Here is a 23,863-nt window from a genome sequence, read left to right on the forward strand (position 1 = left end):
AGGGTATGATCAAGAGAAAACTAACGTAATGTGCTTAAAATACATTCAGTAAATGCTACTTAGGATTCTCTCTGCTAAACCGTTTTCTAGTGTGGCAAATTTACTATGAATATGTCCCCTAAAACCATTTTCCCTTCTTCCATTGCAATTGAGTTTCCACCAGCCGGGGACTGCATTTACCCAGGTCAGCATTTCTGGGAGCCAGCATATAACTTGATCTTACCTTTTCCTTGACATTCACGTGAGTATTCAGTTCAGCCATCTTGCTTCTAGTGGAACAAGCCCTATAAGGAAGGGGGAAAAAAGATTTACTTCAATGTTTTAAAGTTGATTTCTCAATGTTATTTTTGTACTTGGTTCTGATATAGCAAACAATTTTGTTCCATCATAATCATAAATACCATTTTAGAATGTAAAAATACTTTCAAGCTAAGCATTTGACTTAGATATGTTCTAAAAGCATATTACGATAACTCTGGAAGACAATGTGAAATCTTTTATTCATTGCTCTATTGACATGGAAAATGACAAAGACAGGAGGGAATGCACCCAAACCGTGTTTCTTCTTACTAGGTAAAAGAAAGGTGGTCAAAGCAGTGAGAGGAGGGAAATTGTTCCGACTTTAAGCAGCTATTGTCATCGCAATCTCCACTGTCCCAAAGCTTTTATCAGCCCCTAAGTCATCTAACAAACATTTATTATCTCTTACGTGTACGTGTACGTGTAATCACACCACGTGCTACAGAGAGCAACGGAGAGAAATGGTTCCAGGTTTACACACAAGGAACACTTGTGCCTTTTCTCTCTCTCCCGAATGCTGCAACTTCAGACCTCTGTAGGGTTGTTTGTTTCCTGCAGTCTTCGCCTCAGCTTGAGTAACACCTCCTCTGAGAGGGCTTCCCTGACCTATCTCAGGTTGCCACTTCCCCCGCCTCACTCTCCACCAGTACATAGCAGTCTTCACTTCCTTTTTCGCTTACCAACATATCAGGAACAACCGTCCAGATCAATATGTATGTACCTCCACCGTAGTTTTTAATGACCATAAATTCATGATCTCCAGTTTCAAATGGACTCTTTAAACTGCCCATAAGAACTGACTCGATTTTGATATAAGGACAATTAATGACAAGGGGAGGGGGCGAGCAGAGAGAGGAAGAAGGAGGGAGGAGTGGGGAAGGGATTAGCAGAGAGAGGGAAGGAGGGAGGTGTGTGCCACACCTTTGGGGGGCAAGACACGATTGTAAGAGGGACTTTACCTAACAAATGCAATCAGTGAAACCTGGTTTCTTGTACCCTCAATGAACCCCCAACAATAAATTAAAAAAAAGAACTGCCACCCCACGCCCTTCCCCCAGGGCTGGGGGATAAAACGCAAATGGTTAATGGCTGAAAAAATCTACTTAGAATTTAGAATGAACAATATTTGACAGCACAACAAAATGGCCATAATCAACAGTGAGTTAGTGTATATTTTAAAATAACTAAAAGAGTAGGATTGGAATGCTCCTAACAGCCAAGAAATGATAAATGCCTGAGGTGATGCATACTCCAATTACCCTGATTTGATTAATTCACCTTGGATCAAAACCTCTCACGTACCCTATACAAGGATAGACAACTCTTACCTACCTACAATAATTAAGAATACAAATTAAAAGGTTTAAAAATACATATCTTTAAAGCTTTCCCATAAGCCTTCTGTTTCCCGAAGCTCTTTAGGTTTCTGCCTTCATTGCCCAGGCTTTATCTGGTCAAAATCATTCACCATTATTATGGAAGGTAAACCTGAAGTCTTTAATAGTTTCAGTCTTTTGAAACAGAGAATAAATGACTTAAATGCATGCATAGATTGCTTCAGAAATTAGCAGTTTGTCAGGCCAAAGGATCAATATATACTCTCTATCTGCATGTTGAAAGCTTTTTGTCAATCAAGAAAAGCTGAAACACTTCAGCATAGTTTTTTGGTCTTTTGTTATAAAGAGTGCCCCCGCCTCCAGAGTTGAAACATGTTAGGAATAACTTACAAAAATTCTCTGATTTCTCCCCACTATTTTCCTTTACACCTACCAACGCCTTAAACAAAGCACAAATTCAGATCCATTGTCTTTGGGCGACTTTAGGATGAAAGCTGGCAATTTGCAATGGTTCCTCTATTACCACTGAAATTATTCTCAAATAGGAACTACATAGACATCGAATATTAGAAACAGTAAGACTTTATTTTTACAAGTTTCCAGGTGATACCGCCACTGACGTGTGCATGTGGGCATGCTAGCAGAGGGACCCTGTGTCCCCACTCCCAGCAAGGCAGCTCTGCCCATATGTTCTGCAAAAGTGTCCATTGTATTGACAACATTTCTCATTTCCTCCAAATGGTAAATTCTATATCCTTGGCATACAGGAGGAAGTAAATGATACTAGCTGGCAAAAACACTCGAATGTTATACATATTCTCACTTATTCCTGTCTCTGAAAGTTATTAGTAAAAGACATGATTATTTTCTGATTATCTTTAATAGTGACCAGAGATGGTATGTGAGGTCAAAGAACAAACAATCAGTTGTTTGTTTATAAGCCATGGATGGAAAGTAGAACCTTTGGTGAGCCATCATAACGCCTGCAAGATAATCTACAATCATGATATCTGAAGACTTCCCATTCAGATGAAAGTTTTGGTATTCTATAAACACACACTGCATATACAAGTATATGAAAGTGGCTGTTCAGTGGTGATAATGTACGTGTGTGTGCATGAGAGAGAAAGGGAGAGGGATACACCTATGGAACTATGAACAGCTGTATGGTGACAGGTGACTCCAGTGGCATTTTAGGATGGACCTGTAAGCCGTAATGCCTTTCCTTAGACTAGACTTTAGATGAGTCCTTCGGACACATCTATGTGTGATTTTGCCATTAAAGATGCATGCAACCTAATCGAAAAATGTGTTGTTTTTGTGTTCTGGGCTTTGATGTCTAGGATTTAAGCATGAAGCTGTGAATTACGGCTTTAGAAAATCTACAGAGCAATCAGGGAGGAATTCCAGTGAAGACAAGAAATTTCTGAGATCTGAGGTAGTGGCAGCATCAGATGGCAAGCCATATTCATAAGACAAAATGTACACACACACACACACACACACACACACACATCCCTCCTTGGCAATTACCTTTCTCTTTGACTTCAAAGTCTGATTCAAGGAAAGATTCATCTTCAGTACTGATACCAGTAAGATTAAGCACAACATTTTTTTTTTTTTTTTTGCAATTTTTGGCCAGGGCTGGGTTTGAACTCGCCAAGTCCAGCATAGGGGGCCAGTGCCCTACTCCATTGAGCCACAGGCGCCACCCACAACATTATTTTTTTATGGAAGAAAAATGCTGGCTATGAGAATAGCGTGAGACTATTATAGGTTTCTCAGATGGGAAGATCAGCATAGTTGTAGGGATCAGTTCTTTGCCCATTTTATTCTCTTGTTTTTCCCACGTGGAAGGCGGCCTCCACATGCCCTACCTTCCACGTGGGGGTCTAGTGCCCTCTCTACATCATGGCTTTCTGCGGCTATTGTGTAATAGAGGAATCGGGAAAGTGGCCACAGCTCAAGTTACAGAAACTACTTGATCTAAACAGCTAGTTTGCCTTGAAATATTATGAGTGCAAGTGGCCACATAGTCAAGTCAGGTTCTGCTGATGAGGACATCCATTAGGGAAAGTATGGGACAGGTGGGGCTGATTTTCAGTGGGCCCTGCAGAATATGCAGAAGCACACCCTGCACCTGCATGGCATCACACACTTGCTGCCTTCCCAAGCTGACTCCCTCTTCCCTCTGAAAAGGAAAATGAAACTGTGCTGTTTCCCTCACATCTCAGTTTCACATCTCACTTGGTCATCTCACTCAGTAGTCACGGCTGCACACGGCTGAATGCTCACTCCTTAACATGTGTGAACCACTGAAGTTTCAAATATGCAAGAAAGTGCAGGCATCTCTGACTTCTTAAGAAAGAACTTGATTTCTCATTCCTATTATCACTTAAGATTATTCTTGAAACAAACCAGTTATTGATGGCTAACTGTTCAAGTCTATGGGTAAATGTTCCGTGCACATCAATTAATCAAAACAAAATTAAGACAGCCAGAAGTATAAGTCTTGATATTCATGCAACATTTCAATAGCTTAGGTAGTGTTTCAGAGCTTTTTTTCCCTAAAAATTGCAATTTAGATTTCAGTAATGGCATTATAAACATACATAGATGTCACGTAATATTTATATATATATATCCTACAACAAAATAAACATCAGGGAAATTGCTAAAACTTATTAGAGAAGACACCAATGACAAAGAAAAGAATTTCGCCATTTTAATATATCATCTATACACTTCTCCAGTGTAAAATTAATGAACCACAAATACGGTTACCACTAATCACTTTAAGCACAAAGTTATACCAGACTGAATTATCCACTGAGCAATGATCTTACTGAACATACACATCACCAGTCAGAAAATCCTTTAGCTATAACAGAGATAAATATTTTTTATGAAAAACAAACTTGAATGGCATAAATTCTGGCAAATACATTTGGATTAGCATTTACAATTGATAGGATTCAATGAAGTTTAATATGTCTCACACTCTCCAAGTTTAAAGAATACATATTTATGTTTTTCATGTAATCATATAAACTCCAAGTTTAAAGAATACATATTTATGTTTCTCATGTAATCATATAAAACGTGGAAAGTTATAACAACGTATTGAAATGCCAGACTGCTTTGTGACTTTGCCATCTCCGTTTCTCCTCATATTTATTGTCTTGCCAGTGACACAGTTTCACTTTTGTTTTTCTGAACTCTATTACTGCTCTTAAATTCACTTTCCTGTTCTCCGGTATTGTATCACTTTGCTTGAGCTGGATTTAGAAAACTAGAGGAAATACTCGAGAAAAATTTTAAAATAGAGCTTTCTACAATTGTGTTCAAGGTTATTTATGCAAAGTGTTCTCATGATTTATAAAAACATAAAAATCATACTGCATATTTGGGGCTGCTAATAAAATATTTCATAAATTATCGTAATGTAAACCAGTGGTTCTCAACTTTCCTAATGCCACGGCCCTTTAATACAGTTCCAAAGGGGTCGCGACCCACAGGTTGAGAACCGCTGATGTAGACTAAAGGGGATAGATAATAAAGGCCATAAGGTATGGCTTAGAGAGGGAAAATGACCACGGTGATAGAGACTGGAGATTGACTTCACTTTCTGGCTAATCCTAGGACCCAACAGGAAAGCTCTGGAAAAGGGAGATTTCTGGGTCCCAGTGTCAGCTGGTGTAGGGGACTGGAGCGTTAACACAGCAACTCTCCAGGTTATTTTCATGCAAAGCCAGATTTGAATGTGGCTCCTCTGTACTGGAACATGCTGGAAGTATAAAACACATCCTAGATTTCCAAGACTTAGTACTAAAAAAGGGATTCATTATTATTTTTATATTGATTATATATTGAAATTTGATAAATTGGATTAAATTAAAATTAATTTCATCCATTGCTTTTTGCTTTCTTAATGTGACTGCAAGAAAATTTACAACTGCATATGTGGCTCACATCACTTTTTTTTTTTTGAGACAGAATCTCACTCTGTCACCCTGAGTAGAGTGCTGTGGTGTCATAGCAACCTCAAACTACTGGGCTCAAGTGATCTTCCTGCCTCAGCTTCCCAAGTAGATGGGATTACAGATATACACCACCATGGCAGGCTAGTTATTTTCTGTTTTTAGCAGAGAAGGTTCTCACTGTTATTCAGGCTGGTAGAACTCCTAAGCTCAAGTGATCTTCCTGCCTCAGCCTCCCAGAGTGCTAGGATTACAGGTGTGAGCCACCAGGCACCCTATCGACCACACATTCTATTTCTATTGGAAAGTGCTGTCCTAGAGCACTGGTTCCTGAAGTGTGGTCCCCAGATGAGCAACATCAGCTTGGCCTGGGAACTTTTAAGGAACTAGTAGATGAACAACTACATGCCCACACCAGAAAGAAACCCTATTCAATTCAAGTGGAGGGAGAAGAGAAGGGTTTGGTAAGCTCTCACCTAATGGGTCCACTGTAAGGGGATATGGCACACCTCCTGGGTGAAGGGCTCAACTACAACTTGGACTTTACCTCACAAATGCAAACAATGTAACCCAATCGTTTGTACCCATATATTAATCTGAAATAATAAAAAAACAAAAGCAAATACTCTGCCCTAAGCACAGCATCAGACATTCTGGGGTTAGGGCCCCCACGGCATTCGGAGGCACATAAGCTAAACTTTGAGATCACTAGGGCCCCCAACCCGGGAACACAAAGAACGGGGTCTCTTTCTTGCCCTCAATCACTATATGCAAGAAACAGACTCTCCATCTACATAGAAAAATGGGGGGGGGGGCAGTGCCCTATACATTACATTGCTAAGGAATGGTCTTTTGGCAACTTATTAATAATAATTAACACACTTACGTAGATCTTATAATGTACCAGGCACCCTGATTGGTGCTTGACATTTTTCCATTTTTACCCTCAGAATCCTATGAGTAGAAATTATGATTATCCCCAAGTGACACATGTGAAAACTGAGGCGCAGAGATTTAGTAACTAACTCAAGCTCTCACAGTAAGCGGCACAGTCAGGACTCATACCTGGGCAGCTGACTCTGGGGTCCATGGCCATTGTGCTGACCGCACCTGAGAGCCATCTTAAACAAGTCTGGGGCCTGCTGTCTCCATATGGTGGTGAGAACTCCACAAGGAGAATGTCGCTGCTGAGGGTCTTGCCCTCTCAGTGGGGCAGGGCACACAAATTGCAGGTCAAAACCACTCCACTCACATGGAAGTGGGCAGGGATGCACTTGTTATAAAGAAATGGCTATGTTCCTGTCGCTTCCTACCCCAGGTGAGATGCAAAGAGCTGCATTAGTGGGCCCTCAGTCCACAGATTGTCTCTTTGCCACTGTGATGATGCCCAGGGCCTCTGTGACATGCGGGTCGATGCTTAACTGCATCTTTAGCATAAATTAATCAATGCATCTATGTACCTGATTTTTCTTTCTTTTTTTTAAATTGGAAAAAATAAAAAATATATTATTATAAAGGGAAAGTACAAACATATTTCACGTATAAATGAGGATGCAATATTCTAAACAACATGTTAACAAGTTGAATTAAAAATTACTGTTCACATAATGCTCTACGTGGTGTTTGTGGTTGTTGTTGTTTGAGACAGGGTCGCATTTTGTCACTCTTAGTACAGTGCCATGGCGTCACAGCTCACAGCAACTTCAAACTCTTGGGCTCAAGCAATTCTCTTGCCTCAGCCTCCTAAGTAGCTGAGACTATAGGCGCCTGCCACCCAGTTATTTTTAGAGATGAGGTCGCCCTAGGTACCTGATTTTTGTTTAGCCTTGACAATACTATAATCGGGTAGATCTCAAGATGTTTTCATGCGGCTACCTCAGAGGGACTGATTGGGACTGACACTGTGTGCAGGAATCCTCAGAAAAAGGCATATACATGCATTTAATGTATACACAGGAGTCTTCAGGATGAAGACTCAAACCTACGGAGAATGTCATCTAATTTTATGCTTAGGTTTAATAAAGTATGGACAATCAAGGAGAAATATGATTGGACAAAATAAATGTTAACAGACTGAGGAAATCTAGTAAGGCCTGTCTAGATAATTTTGGCCTGCTTGAGTAATTTTTTAGGGGTCTGGGATAGGACTCTCTCTAGAGTAGGTGTATTACGATCTATAGCTAAATAACATAGGTTGGATAATTATTTTAATAGTCAGTTTTTCTACAGAGGGTAGAAAAGGAAAGTTCAGAGTAATACTTTTAGTTTTTATGGCTTTGGAGAAAAGGGATTCTGTTTTTTCTGGTTAGTCTTGAGAGAGAACGAGACTGAGTGGCTGGACCACAGGACCAGGTCAGGGAAAAACTTGTTTTTGAGGCTGCTTCTGAGGCCTTTATTTTGGGATTATTTTCTGAGTCCCAACAGAAGTCGATCATGCCACATGATTTGAGAAGTAGCAAAAAGCATCTCAGCTAAAACAGTGCCAACAGGATCTGGGAGTACAAACTTTGGAGATAACTGCATTTTCACGTGGTTTAGCGCATGCGATTACGTCTGGAAGAGGATGTAATATCACAGATTAATTTACTTCATTCTACTGCTTCCATCTGCTCTTAGCAGGGGGCAGTGCTCTGAGAGGATGGGAAACGGGACAGGCAGGTTTTGCAGGGAGAGCTGGCGCTACACATCTGTCTGTGCCAGGCACCATTGATCCTGATGGCCGCGGTGTGGCACAAAGGCCCCCTAAATAATAGGTTGGAGGAAATAACCTGTGGTCTCTTGGCTCTCAGGTACTCCAGGCTTGTCAGCATTGAGAGTGGATGAGAACACATATCAAAGGTGTGGGTTCTGTCTCCAATGCACTGGGCTATTTCTCTGCATATTAGCTGAAAAAAGAAATAGTGCTCTTTCTGTTAAATTAAGTTAAAGCTGCCTTCTTTTTTTCTTTTTTCTTTAAGACAGAGTCTTACTCTGTTGCCCTGGGTAGAGTTCCAAGGTGGCATCATAGCTCACGGTTACCTCAAACTTCTGGGTTCAAGAGATGCTTCTTGCTTTAGCCTCCTGAGTAGCTGGGACTACAGGTGTCTAACAACACTAGGCTAGTTTTTCTAATTTTAGTAGAGATGTGGTCTTGAAGTTCCTAGCTCAGGCGATGTACCCGCCTGGGCCTCCAGAGTGCTACAATTACAAGTGGGACTCCATACATAGTTTAAGTTCAGCTTTAACATTTCTCCATCCATAGTGAACTGTAACCTGGCTGGATGTCTAAACAGGCTGTAATCCACACTTGCACCAGTCACAGACTTTCAGCCAATTACAGGCCGCCAAGTGTTCAAATCATGTTCAAACAAGGCAAACAGCCAGCTGTCACCAAGTCGGCTGTTTCTGTACCTCATTTCCATTGTCCGTATGTCACTTTCCTTTTTCCGTCCATAAATGGTATCCTACCATGTGGCAGTGTCTGCCCTGTTCACAAATTCTTCATTGCTCATTTAAACTCTATTGAATCTGATTTGTCTAAAGTTTTTTCTTTTACTTCTATAAAATTGGGACTTTGTCTAAAGTTAATATTAGGTTTTCCGTTGCTTTACTTTTCAATTGCCTCTTCCTTTTTGTGCCTTCTTTCTTTCCCTCAATCCTTTGCTGTTCCTGATCGGGTTTTGTAATTATGAGGTCTCATATTCTAAGCGTTTGTGCTCTTTTTTCCATGGTTTAATTCCCACAGTTTCGTTCCTTGGAGGAAAGTTTCTTTAATTATTAGAAATGAGGACACATCAACAATGAACCAGAGAGTGGTGACTGAAATATGAATTTCATGTGAAGATACTTAGACTGTTTTATTGTTTCATTTAAAGGAAAAAACCCTCAAGGCTGCATTTTTATTCAAAGACATTTCCATGTACTCAACCCACTGTTAGAACAACTTCACTGAAAAAGCATTTTAAGGGCAAATGTCAGGAAAAAATTTAAAAGCTCACATTTAAAAGCTCTGGCTCTGCCTCTTTTGAAAAGCAGGGTTAGCCTTTGGTTTAGAAATGTCACTGCCTACTAAGTTCTTTGTGGGGGGAAGAAAGAAAATTGAATGTTTTATTTAAACAGGTCATTAACAGTCAATACTGATTTGAAAAGGCCTGCTTTCAGAGGCAGATAAAAGCTTCCAATCACTTAGAATATCACTTGAGCAGATCTGGGGCAAGATGTGCTGATGCAAGTTTTAGACCTCTATTGGGAGAACATCTTCACTCAACAGCCCCAGTGCCTACGCAGGGGCAGAGTCCCTGGCGTTGTGTGCACTGCTGTATCTGCCCCCCATACAGAGATATGGCTAGAGGAGCACAAAGCACACTCCGTGGTAGGTCCAGCTTTGAATTTTCCATTTTAGTACTGGCAAATGCTTGTGAATGAAGATTAACCATTTTTGCATAAAGCGCCAAGCCACCTCCCCACGGCAGCAGAATGCAAATGGGCGCAAAAGAGCAAAGGACAGCTAAAATAAATGCGGTGGATCCCAGGCGGTGCGCGCACTGGGGGGGGAGGACGCACGGCAAGCTTTATTAGCATTCATCTACGCCATGGTTTTTCTATTTAATTTGAAATGATTTCATTTCATAGGTCTCTGACGGCTTGAGAATATAAATAAATGCCTTTTTCTAAACATGACCCGACGCTGGCTCCTATAAGGATCTGCTTCTGATTGCAGGGCTTTAAAGCAAACATGTGTTTCCATAGAGATGTGGGCGACCTGGACCTGGTGCAAGTACCCACTTGTATCAGCAACTCAATTATGCTCAGTTCTTTTAAGATGCGATGATGTAAGCTCGAGTCTTTAAAATATGCCCATCCTCAGAGACGCTTGAGAAAAGGTGAAGTGGCTGGCATTCTCCGAAGCAGAGAAGAGGTGCAGAAGAATAAATGCCACCCTCTCCAAGCACACCTTAATAGGCTGTCTCCCTGCAGCTCATATGGGTACACTTCCCCGTCCCCGCCACACAGCCTGCCAAGCAAATCTCAAATCTCAGAAGAGTCTGGACAAAAGATCAAGCACAGTTCTTTATACCCCACCCCGGAGCACCGAGAACCCTACCATAAACTCCCTGAATGTTGAAAAATAAATAACACGTTTTCTCGTCCCTCCTCTCCTCCCCTCCCCCCAACTAGCTATGGGCAATTCCAGCAGAAAGAGCAATGCCTTTCGTTATTATTTGACAAACATTCATTAAACACTGCGGATGCACGGGCTCTGTGGGGAATGCTGGCAATAATGAAACTAACACTTCAGAGCTCTGACTGTATACCTACACTGCTCTCAGCACTGTCCAAGGATTACTTCATTTACTTCTCAGACTAGCCCAATGGAGCATATACCTGTGTTCTTGTTATCCCCATTCCATGGGGGAAAAAATAGAAGCACAGAGAGGTAAGCTGCTAACTCAAATCATACAGCTGACTTGTTTTGTGACCAAGCTGAGATTTGAACTTGGATCTCCTGGCTCCAGAGCAATTGGCTCCAAAGGAGCTTACAGCTCAGAAACAGAAACAAACACATACATGAAAGCACAGAAAAGAGCCAGAGTAAGGGGTGAAGAAGGAAAGTAGAGTGAGGGGTAAAGAAATTAGACTGGGATTAGCCTGGCTCAGGATTCTGCACAGAGCAAAGCTGGGGCTGGGGTCTGTCCAGCTTGGATGTCTCATCCCAGAGATGAGGCACATCGCCGTGTGGGAAGGAAGCTTGCTCTTGGGGGGGGGGGGCTGTATCTTTTAAAACTTTTTATAGCATCTTTTTAAGGACAACCCCGCATGTTCATGTCCAAAGACAATATGAGTTGTGGTTCTGCGATGTAAGGCTGGACTGGCAAAGAGAACCCCTAACTAAGCCTGGCAAACAAAAGCTGTATGTTGATGGCTGAACTCTGGGAAGCTGGCTCATTCATCATGGAATAAACACCTGGTAAAGGAACCCATCATCTCTTCAGACCATACTCTGGTTTCAAAAACCTCAGTTCCAAGAAACTTGCCATACGCCTAGCTCACAAGTCAGCACTCTCCTCGTAAGCATTTAATGATCTCAAAGTAGCAGAGGAAGCTCCTTCTTTCCTCGTTCCTTGAAACGTTACTGGCACTGGCTGAATAAAAACAAGTGTGTGATGCACTGCCCTGAGCACACTGCCAGTCGGTGGGAAGGAAACACCAGGGAGCTGAGGCAGAGCCTCCACCTCCAGCAGGAGCGCCTCACAGCCCCTTTCTCCCCTTCTTCCTCCCCCCATTTCTTCCTAAGGCTTCCCAGCAAAGGCAGCCTCAACTCACTTTTTAAGGTTTCCTGGTGTCCAAATCAGGGCTCCGGGTGCACAGTCTGGAGCTGCTGGCTTTATCAGCAGGCAGATAAGCTCTGTTTCCTAACTGGCCACCTTTATCAAATTGCTTTTACTGAAACCAGTAAGTCCTCTCACCAGTGACAAAGGCGGAGCCAGAAACCCGGAGTAGTGGCAGGATCTTGGGTGTGGCTGAGTAACCAGCAGTGGGCTGGTGGCCTCGATGCCCTAAGGCACAGAGGGACTCACCTTCTGACAGACTGTTTGTTCCCTCTTTGTGGAACTCCCCAGTACTCTGGCCCTGGGTCCCTGTTAGTGAATGCCCAGTTCTTCATCCTTCTTACCCAGGAAAGTTGCAGCTCTGACACTGAACCTGCAACCTTTACACAGACTGCCCCTGAGGCTGGCAGACGGCACAGGCTGGGACTGTAGTCATCATTCCAAAGGTCAGTTTCTGGGTAGGATTGTCTGCTGAGTGCTTCTCATCTTCTAGGTGATGCGAGTACAGGCACATTAATCAATTAGCTAACATTCCTAGGACTACACGTGGAGGCCATCTCCCTGTTTTAAAACCAGTTCCTGGTTCTAGGCCTGACTGGAAGCTTCTGTTAGCTAATTTTATACTAAATGAAAAATGTACAAACCACATCCAGAGGTATACATTTTATTAGAGGTCATGGTCTTGCTCCAAAGAATGAAATTGTAGCTGTTAGCTTTGTTCAGTCTTTACCAGTGAAAGCCAGTGTGGAGAGCAGGGGCTGGGACGGCATTTGGGGCAGAACAGAGAAAGGGTTTCTGACCTGTCAGGCCTGCTCTACCTACACCCACGTTAGCCTTCTACGTGTTACCTGTTTGCTGGTTCAATGTGTAGAAAACAAATACATATATGTTCTATGCATTCTTAGAAGGGTGTATTTCTCTATAGGATCAGACCTCATTTCCCCACCATGAGACCATCTAGCCGACCACAGGCAGGAAGTCGGCCTAGAAAGCCACTCCCGCCAGCCCTGTGACAGAGGCATCTATAGCAAGGTGGCTTTGTCACCAATCACAGTAACTTGGGGCCTTAAATAACCACAAAGAGGAAATACTGCTACATAGATACTTCTTTGTGTTCTTATGATAGACATTAAGTAATTACATTCAGCAAGACTGAATCCCAGCTCTGTCTCTTACTGGTTTGGGGATTTGAGCAAGTGACTTGATCTCTTTCTGTCTCTGTTTCCTCATCAGTATACTGAGGACAGTAATAGTAACTACCTTGTAGGGTGGTAAGGAGGATGGAAGTTCATATTTATAAAGTGATTACAACAGTGCCTGGAACTCACCAAGTGCTATTACAGTGCTATAAAAGGATATAAATAGATTTCACTATAACCTGCGTGGCGACTTAACTACTGTCCTCATTTTACAGGTGAGAGAGGTTATGGTCATGCGTTGAGACAGGGACGGAGCTGGCCTTTGAAACCTGACCTTCTGACCACAAATTGCCCTCGTGTGGTTACACCCTTTCCTCCACCCACCGACGCTGCCACCTGATGGGAGAGCTAGGGCAACTCCAGAAGGAGGGTGGTGGCCCAAGGCCTGACTGTAGCACTGCTAAGGGCTTGTGAACTCTCAGAGCTCCCTCTGTGTCTATGGCTCATTTGTTTCCCGTGCTCTTAAAACTGCAGCCCGTGCAGAAGCAAATGCACCACTGCAATGCTTCTGCCCTGTACAGCGAATGGGAGATCCACTGCAGGGCAGGAAACTTGCCCTGCGGCTCTCAGATGTGATCAGGGACTTCATGACCAGATTGACAGCTAAGGTACTTGCCTTTAGAGGACAGTAAGCAGGAGGAGGGAGGGCAATTGGTGAGATCTTACCTACTGTGCACAATGTAAGGGTGTTCGGCATGCCCCCTGGGTGAAGGGCTCAACTACAATTTGAACTTTACGTTAGAAATGAAAACAACGTAACCTAAACATTTGCATCCTCCTATTAATCTGAAATTAAAAAAAAAAAAACAGCAAAGTTCAAATAAAATCTTAGAGCTTATTAGAGAACAATCTAAAGGTCACCAAACCTCCCACACATTGTGACTTCAGGTAATCATATCGAGATGGATTAAAGAGGGAACTGATCTGATTTTAATGCCCTTGATTTATTCCAGTGCAGTGACAGACAATAAATACTCATTTTGATCATTTTACATTATGCTCGAAATTCTAAAGATCATATTTACTGTCTTATTAAATTTTCTTTCAATTTCTACCTGTAATAAAAAATAGAAGTTTGTCTCCTGAAATATGCTATCATGGGAAAATTAATAAATACTTTTAAAGTGCTTCAATTATACACGATTTGAATAGATTTAATCAGTTATAAAAAGAATTCCTTCCTTTTAAAAAGCCTGCTTCTGATAAATTTCACCGTGCCTTTTTCTTTTCCAAAGTCCCAAGTACAATGCCTTTGACAAGCTAAGCGTTCAATAAAGACTTATGGGGAAAAAAGAATAAATGTCCTCTCATTTAATCTTCCTTTTCCTAGTTAAAATGAGTTCGGGATCACTTATTCTTCAGATTTTAACCACTAGCATGAAGTTAACACTTTAAATGCCACCTTTCAAACCAGCTTTGTCAAACCCTGTTCTGACACTGTCACTCACCCTCCAGGCCATTCCCTGCTCTCCTCCCCACCACATCCCACCCTGTAATGTCCGTGTCATTATCAGAGTCAAGGTCTACTCAGGAGCACCACAGTCCTCCACATCTTCCTCACTCAACCCCACAGATCTCATCCCTTTAAACAGGTGACTTCCCCAACATCCTGTACTTATTTTATTTCTTCTTCCTACAAAGCCTTCTCAGGAAAACCAAGTCACTAGACTAGTCCTCTAGTTCCTCTCCACCAAAGCCTACATGACAGTTTGAGAAACACAGACTGAAATTTACTTTTTCTGCGGAGTACGAGAGAAGAAAAAAATAATTAATTTTTACCCAATATTAAAAACAGTTAACCACTAACCTCAGCAGCACATACCCAGCCCAGGTGTGGACTTTCATTGTGTCTGCACCCAGACACACTTCATGGGCCCTCTGTAAACCTTCTTGGGCCTGCCTCGTCCACTGTGTTTACAGCAGAAGAGGCCTGAGAATAGACCCACAATCTCTCTACCTTGCACTGAGTTCCTGCCTGCCCTAGGGCTCAACTCCCACTGGGAGAAGTTCAGAAAGTCCCAGATGCTTCCGATGGTCTGTAAGCCTTAGCAATACTTAATCTCTTCCAAATCATTTTTCTAAAGATTGAATGAATCAAAACTGGTTTTTGTACAACAGCTCAAATATTGTACAGGCCTTTCCACTAAACATAATACTATATGTTATTCCCCTTTGAAAGACTTTGTTATTTATCTAATCTGCCTTAAAGCGATTTTGAGGCATAAATGTATAAGGTTTTGATGACCTGTTTGATGAAACAGGTCCATCTCTCACAGACTTTATTCCATTTATACCCATTCTTGGCAGATTGATAGAGACAAGCAATTGGGGTTGTCTTTTTTTTTTTTTTTACTAATGTTAACAATTTCATTATCCAGCTACAGAGCATGTCCTCTATGTGTTCATCATGGGCCAGACACTGCATGTGGTAGAGAGTGTCTCTGTGTCCCTACCAGAACTAAGACTTGATGCCTATTCTGGAGGGGTATATACTGTGGGGCATGGGGTGTCAGAACCAAGAGAAATAAGAACACAACCAAGGCCAGGCAGGGTGGTTCATGCCCATCCTAGCACTCTGGGAGGCCAAGGCAGGTAGATCAGCTGAGCTCAGAGTTTGAGACCAGCCTGAGCAAAAGCGAGGCTCTGTTTCTACTAACAATTAAAAAAACAACAAAAAACCAGCCAGGCATTGTGGACAGCGCCTATAGTCCCAGCTACTCAGGTAAGCAGCTGAGGCAAGGGGATCACTTGAGCCCTAGAGTTTGAGGTTGCTGTGCGCTATGATGCCACGGCACTCTACCCAGGTCGCAAAGTTAAATTTTCTAAAAAAAAGAATATAAGCAAAATCAAACAAATTATCCTGAAATGATTATCACTATGTACACCAAGTGGCTTCATCAGAAAGGGCGTCACAGAGGAGGTGCTTTTTTGCACTGCTTGGATGACGTACTTTCAAGGAGCGGAACGACATTTCAGGGAAGAGGAAAAGTAAAACCTCTCTGGCAGAAACTAGTGAGTCATGTGTGAAGCCAGAGAGAAAATCCGCTTGCTTAGTACACAGAAGTCAACTGATAAATATTTACTGGGTGTCCACTATGCTTCTCTGCTAGATGCAGTGTGTTTAGTTAATTATAACGCAGGGTAATTTTAAGATTGGCCCCTGCAGGGAGATAAGATCAGCAGGCAGTAAGCAATTAGATGGCATCAGAGGATAGCATTGAGGTGTTACGTGGTGTGGTATCAGTTATACACTTGTCCTGGTCGCAATGCAGCAAGAGGTAACACCCCTATTTCATTTTTCTTTTAGCAAATTGGAGAGTTTCTTCTTGTCCCATCCTTCTCCAACTTTCCCTCACACCTCCCATCATTTTTGGTTACGTGGTTCTAAAACCATCATTCTCGAATGGACAACTGGATCTTTAAAAAAATGTTGTTTTCTGTTTGATGCAAATTGACTTTTTGTTCTTTTAGTTTTGCAAAACCATTTGCTTTAATCTGAAAACTATTAAAGGGCTCCAAAACAAAGAAAAGCTATCTACTGAGTTACAGTGAGCTCTAGGAAAGCAACTCATAAATTACATTAAACATTTCATTTGGTTTTATTCTAACCTGGTTTTCCATACTGGGAGATGACCAACAGCTAATATTACATAATTTACCAGACTCAGTCTTCAAAAAGAGTTAACCAGACACTGAAAAGACTCTTGTTTGTTTTACTAAATGGTTCCCTTAAAACCACAAGGAAGTGGTAGAAAGGGAAGTTGTCTTAGAAAATTAATCTACGCTTGTGTCTATTTCTGAACGGCTACTAGCCAGACTTAACTTGGTGGCATTTTTCATTTCAAGCTTTCAAATGACACATAGCTAGACAGAATGAGACCGCTTTAGATGCCTCCTGGAGAACATGGGGCAGGGACTGAGGAAAGACTACAAAGACTACATAACTACGGCAGTGTTAGTTGGTTTTTAAAGAATCTGCAAGCCACGCTGCACGACGGGAAAAAATTGATTTAGCTATGACAAAGCACTCTCCTTGTTCAAACCTCCGCATAATCGGTCCCTTGCTTTACAAAGACTTATGTCTGTGTGCTCTGCCAGGCCTTTAGCAATGGCTACCACTTACTCACCATGTTCATTCCTTCCTTCAGTGTTCAGTTAGCTGACACCGAGCACCTGTGCCAGCCCTGTCCTCGGTGCTACGGAGACATCTGTGAACAAGCCAAACAAACCCCCTCAGGCACCACACGGGGTGATTCTATTTCACTGAGTTCTCACTATGCGCCTGAAAGGAAGTATCATTATCTCCATTTTACAGATGAAGGAACTGAGGCTTGTATGTTAAGGATAAGGTCCCAGAGCCTGCCACTAGCAAGGGTGGGACAGAAACCTGTCCAACTGACCTCCACCTGGTGCTCGTTGCATTAGACTTTGGTTCCAAGCAAATAAAGGGAATGTGTGGTGTAAAAATTATCTAGCATGTGCATTCCAGTTGAGCTAGAATCATAAATGTAAAGCTGGCTTGTTTTAAAAAAAAAAAAAAAGGCAAGAACGGGAAAGAAAAATAACAAAGGGAAAGAACAAAGCTTTCTCAGTGCCTTAAATTTTGCTCTCTGCTTCTCAGTGAGGAACTAATCGCCATGGAATACCCTTCCCCAGACCATTTCCCATGTTCTTCAACACCCTTTCCTTAAGGTGCTATTTCCTTCTGTCCCCTTCCCTCTTTCTGTTATATCTGGTGTCTTTAAAGGGCAGGAGAAGCTGTTGTTGAGAGCTGGTGAATCTCCCATTCCAGAATTCATGCAAGCAGAGCTGGATGGCCACTTAATGCCTCTCCGGAGCAGGGATTCACTTCCAGTGCAGGAAGACATGGGGCCTCTGCCTTGTAACTCCAGAATTCCAAATGGGGAGGCAATGCCATTTTCGCTGTCTTTCCTCAATCTTTACCCTAAGTTTCCCATGAGGCATCTAGAGTGGTTTCATTCTGTTTTAGTCAGATATTGTCTGAAAGCTTGAAACTAAAAGTGAAACCAAGTCTAGTCCAGCTGATATGCGTAAGGCATACTTCCAGAAGTCAATTACTTCCTCTGGGCTTTTTGTGGCTGGGCGTCTGAGATGGTCACGGAAAGAGCCTTCCTTCCTGCAGGTGGGGCCAGAAATGCCTGAGATAAATGGCTCTGTTAGGAAACAATGTGTGACTTACCATTTGAAGCAAAATCTGAAGAAGCTGTTACCAAAAGGCATAAACACCTTCTGTCTAACAGATTTTTGTGTTTGATTTGGTTCACAATCCAACAACTCCCATGGAAAGCATCTCCTGGTCCCAACGCGTTCACAGTCGCGTAAGTTGGTACAGCTTCAACGCTGAACTCAACATCTGGTAAATGTTTGCTCTTCTGGAATCCGGGGGTTACAGGGCACCAAGAGGGGCCTCTTCCTCCTGAACTGTAAGTGAATCCCCCTCTGCCAACACCCCATCCAGCCTCTGCTGAAACAAATTCCACAGTGGGAATTCAGTGCCTCCTAAGAGAGTGTCTTCTGCGCCGAGCTACTTGTGAGTAAATCTGTAGCTAAAATTGAGTCAACTGCCTTCCTGTAACTTCCCATGAACAGGCCAGCTCTGCATTCAGCCACTCCTTAAATCTGACCACTGTTCTAGAACTCTCAGATTCATCTGAAGTATGCTTTCTTCATTCTACTACAGAATTGTTCATAGAATCGAAAGATGTTAGAGCTGGACAGGACTTTATAAACCCCCAAATTAGTTTGTGGATAAGCCATTTTGTCTTGTCAGGCCTTGAGAACTTTATTTTTGAGAGTGAACTTATTCCTCACCTGAAATAGTCTGGCCTCTTCTCACCCCAGATATGTGTGTATATATATAATTATATATATGTGTGTGAGTATATATATTACACACACACACATATATATTATATATATTCTATGACTTTATTCTTTTTTAAATTCAACCTAAGACTGCATTGTGTTGATAATCACATCACACTACATATTGGTCATAACGAGCCTATAGCCAGTTAAACTCCCCACCCACCCCCCGCCCCCGGGATTTCCTTGAATCATTTATCACTGAGTGCCATTCCCCTAATCTTTACTTTTGTAGTTTTTCTTTTTTGAAACCCTAGTACATGAGTTTATATTTGACTCAAATCAATGTTTTATTAGTTCAGCTGATTTTCAAGCATATTAGGGTTCTTTTAGGTATCAAATCTGTAACTTTCCACTCTAGTTGTCTATTTCACTTTGGTCATTCACAAATTAAAGGATTTATGTCACTTGCGCTATTAAGCTGACAGTCTGGGCTTGAATCTCAGCTCTGCCACTTACGAACTGTGTGACCTTGAGGTAATTAAACTCTCTGCACTACGGTTTACTCATTTATAAAACAGGGATGAAAGAGTATCAACTGCATAGGACTGTTGTGAAGATTAATAAGTTAATACATGTAGAATAGAACAGTGCTTGATCCATAAAAGCTCAATAAATGTCAGTTATTTCTACTATTTTCATCAAACTCAGCATCCTTCATGTCATTGACAGAAAGAGCTAGAACAGAACAGAAGTAGGTGTCAATACAGTCACATTATGCGATCACATTGGCTCTCTCTAAACCCACTCTGTCGAGTGGATTATGCAAACCTAGCTGTGAATCCACTGAACTATTCTGTTATCCAGTTCATAGCTCTCCACGATGAAATCCTGAGATATTGTGAAGACTGCCGCAATGAAATTCCTATCTCCCACCTCTACCACATTTTCTTCACTTTGCAATCTACTTATTCTATTGAACAGGAAAATCACTTAGTCCTGCTTGACTTCTTGGTGCCTAATGATTATTACTTCCTTATCTGAGGATTCTGTTTTCAGAACACATTCTTGAATTTCGCTGGAATTTTATGTTTTCTCCTTTTGTCAATCTCCAGGCTTTGGGGCTTTCTCCATTCTCTGAAATTCTCCCCAGATGACTGAGTGCAGTGACACAGTCACAGCTGAGTGAGGCCTGCAGACGCAGTCTGGGCCAGGAGTCCCCAAGCCATGCTGAGGGGCTCAGGGGCTAGTATTACACTGCTGGAGCCTCCCTCACATCCTGTCCTACCCTCACCGGCCAGGAAATCAGTATCCTTGAATAAAAGGCGAGAATAGAAAAAGGTGAACAGCCCTTTGTTTTCTCATCAGAGGTGTTATCTCTTTCTTATTCTTTTCTTGACAAAAGTAAAGCAAATGTCTATAAAAATAAGAGAAAAAAAATATTGAAAAATAGTCTTGACAGAAATTATATCAATATCAAAAATGGATAAAACTCGCTTGATATCACAAGAGTTCTTTTTTCTGTATTTGGCTTTTTCTGTTACATTTGTTTTCTGTATAATTGTTCCTTGCCAGTGTTTTAAGTCTCTTTTGTTGTTTTCAGAGTTTTTTTTACATACTTTGGCTCACCCTGGACTGTAGGCTTCCTCTCCACAGGGATTACCTCTCCCTCTTTGGTATCTGTTCTTGGTTTTGGCCTCTCCTTGACATTCTTCTTTAAATTGTCCTTTATAGCTTGAGCTAATCTGAGCATGCCCTTTGCACCCACAGCCATCTCTCTTCCTCATTTTTTAGAACAATTAAACTTCTAATTCTAATCATTCAAAGAATCATGGAGTGTTTGCCTTGGAGTGGGTGTGCGTGTATGTGAGAGAGAGAATGTGTGTATATCATAATTTGGAAAAATATTCATGATTATATCATCAGAATTTCATTATCGATTCTTTAATTTCATATATGTGTGTAGAATACATGACATATAAAATATATACATATCATAGATAAAAAATACATGTACTTACATTTTATATATCTCATATCTTAGCTATGTACCAGATGCGGCTATATTTGCTGGGGACTCCAAAATAAACATGATAGATGCAGCCTGCCCTCTTGAAACTTAAAGTTTTAGAATAAGTAGAGATGAGAGCAAAGGCACAATACTGGACTCATGAGGAGTGGTTTGAGGAGCTTTTGGAGTTTATAGAAAGGGCCCTACAATGAACTTAGGGGGTGGGTTTCTCGCCTCTTTAGTTATCATCTCTTTCAGAGTCTCGGACTATACAATCACATCTTCTACTTTTCTGAAATATTTGGAATTTCCCTCTAAAGTCTGTAATACATGTCTGCTCAATCCATTTCGTCACCTGTCCCGTGGATCACAAAACCTACAATGACATGGTCACAATCTTCCACATGCCTGGCACACACCGAATAAACGGATGGAGGTTCCTTCTCTACTTCTATTCCAACTAATCTCTACCAACTAGTCTCTTCCTGGGTAGAATTAGATCCCACACGGCAGTTCCCTTCATTTCCTTTACTTTCCCAGAGATGACAATGTCAGTGAGGCAAGTTGGTGTCTGAGACCCTGTTTTCATTTATCCATGAGTTAGATGTCCAGCAGATGCCCAAATAGCATTAAGTCTCTCATCGCTCCCTGCGTCATTTTTGTACACTCTGTCAGATGTAAATTATACCAATGCTTAACAGAGCTGAGTGGTCTGGTTCATTTAATCCCCCAAACTGTGTATGGAGTGTCCACTGTGTGTGAGGAACTCTTCTTGGCACTGCACTTTTTCTTCTTCTTTTTGACTTCCCCCAGTGTGCGCCCTCTCTTGGGTTTTTGGATTCTCATACCCCTGCTTCCCCTAGATGTTCTGGATTCCTATCCCTGGGAACAACCCACTGTGCCATTCCAGTGAAGAAGATCATTTTTCTTCTGTTCCTGCTGTATTACAAACCCTGCCTTTGACCAACCTTTTTTTAGGGCAGACTAGTTAAAACTGGGTTTCTCAATTTTTAATGATGAAAACTTTATTTTCTTATAATGCTCTTTTAAATATCAAATTAAGCATAGTAGTTTAAAAACCAGATCTATGAGACAAAATATTGTGCTGTTTATAAACTATATCCCTGACCACCTACCAATTAAGAATCCTAAATCTGAATGTGGAAATAAATAACATTTAAAAGGATATAGCCAAATTTATAATATTATTCAGTTGATCATCAACATGACCAGTAACTTTTAGGATTTGAACTTTCATTCACATATCCATATGGAGCATAAAAATTGGAATTCACATTCAATACTAGGTCTTGTAAATATGGGCATTACTTTCTTAATTTTTTAATCTACCTTATATTGATACAAACTCATTTAAGTCATCTATAATCAAATGCAAAAGCTATACCCAAAGCAGACCACTACAATTCATTTTCAATGCAAAGTAAACTCTTTATTTTCTTAAACCTACAGATTTTCATCAGTTTTTGTACCAAGAATTTGAATCATTAAATCATTTTCATTGACTGTAATTTGAGCTCAGGATGACTCATCCACAGAGAAATAACAAATGCATTTGTCGTTGCTGTTTTCCTGGGTGTTGCTGAAAGACCATGTTCTGTCCACAGGAGGTCATGGCCACCTGACCTGGAAGTGGGCTTTGCTGCATCAGCAGGTCAGAGATCATCCTGGATTGCTAAATAATCAACAAGGCATGAAGGTAGTGGAAAGAAAGAAGGGGGGGGGAGGTTCCAATTTAATGCTAACTAGCCTATATGCTAATAGGCTAAACACAGTTTCCATCCAAGGATAAAGGAAATTCTGCTGCACTGGGCAAGAAGATGTTTAATTAAATACATACTAAAATTTACTTGCAGTGAGTTTATTTAGGAAACTGATGTTTCATCCTGTCAGGAATATCTTGTCAATAATATTAAGATTTTGTAGTAAGGTTAAAAAGAGTAATTTCTGAAAAATGTTTAGTCTATTCTCGTCTTCAGTTAGTGACAGTCACCAGAAAATTAATTATACCTATAGAAACACTTGGTAAACTGCAACTTTAGTGTAATAAACTACTTATTAATGAAATCTCTGTGTTTAATTTACTAGCAAGAAGTACCTGAGACATGGTAAGATTTTGATTCCTATGCTGTTAGGCTTTAGGAAACTCCAAAATGCTAAGTATTACATACAATCTCCTAATATTACATGGAAACCTCCATCATGGAATTAACTAAGCAGCCATCACGTGTGGGCTATTGTAATTATTTGCAATCAACATTTCACAGTTTTCTTGCTGGCATGTTCGTAGTTTGCTTTTTCCTTTTATTTTCACATCAAATATTTCGCATAGGTAATACATAGTATAATGTCTATTCCCAACTGAAGCCCATGAATAATCAGCAATATTTGCAGACTTTTTCTTATCTGATACTGCTATTCTCTATTGTAAATTTAATTACCGTCACTTAAAATTCTTAGTACAACAAAACATTTCATTAACTTCTTCTAGATAAAAACAGATAGATGACTATAAGAACAAAAAAGCAGACATAAGCAGAACTTACTATTCTCTAAGGCTCAAAAGTCTCCTTTTGAATGTGCCAATCAGTGTACACAAAGAGGGTAACCTGCAGTGAACAAACCCTTGGGTCAAGGGCAGAAATATCAACACAGAAACAGGTATGAATCTGTTGATGGTTAATGTACATAAGTGGATGGAGTGAAATAATCCACATCCAAGAAACTGGCAGTGCTCCCAACTGATCATTTACAAGATACGATTGCTGATTTTGATTCCTGGACAACTAATGAGCTGCCTTAGCATCCCAATATGTTCATGTTTAAAAAGAACTTCCTATCATTTAAGGAAACTTCTTAAAATGGGGAAACTAAGGCCTTAAGC

The 23,863-nt window shown here is 41.1% G+C and overlaps 1 protein-coding gene across 8 annotated transcripts in view; it reads right to left on the minus strand.

The window, feature by feature from the left end:
- SPATS2L (spermatogenesis associated serine rich 2 like) overlaps window positions 1-23,863 on the minus strand; it is a 167,702-nt gene that overhangs the window by 87,121 nt on the left and 56,718 nt on the right. For 5 of the 8 annotated variants that reach the window (XM_012802228.2, XM_003785045.3, XM_012802227.2 and 2 more), the window contains exon 3: window positions 224-284. In XM_012802228.2, coding sequence (XP_012657682.1) covers window positions 224-262 — 39 coding nt within the window. In that variant the 5' untranslated portion in view covers window positions 263-284. Of the gene's footprint in view, window positions 1-223; window positions 285-11,920; window positions 12,317-23,863 lie in introns of those variants that run through there. The other 3 variants (XM_012802224.2, XM_003785046.3, XM_012802225.2) reach the window with 3 other exon arrangements.

This window comes from Otolemur garnettii, unplaced genomic scaffold (genome assembly GCF_000181295.1).
Source record: "Otolemur garnettii isolate 467f Iridium unplaced genomic scaffold, OtoGar3 scaffold00013, whole genome shotgun sequence".
NCBI classification, from domain to species: domain Eukaryota; kingdom Metazoa; phylum Chordata; class Mammalia; order Primates; family Galagidae; genus Otolemur; species Otolemur garnettii.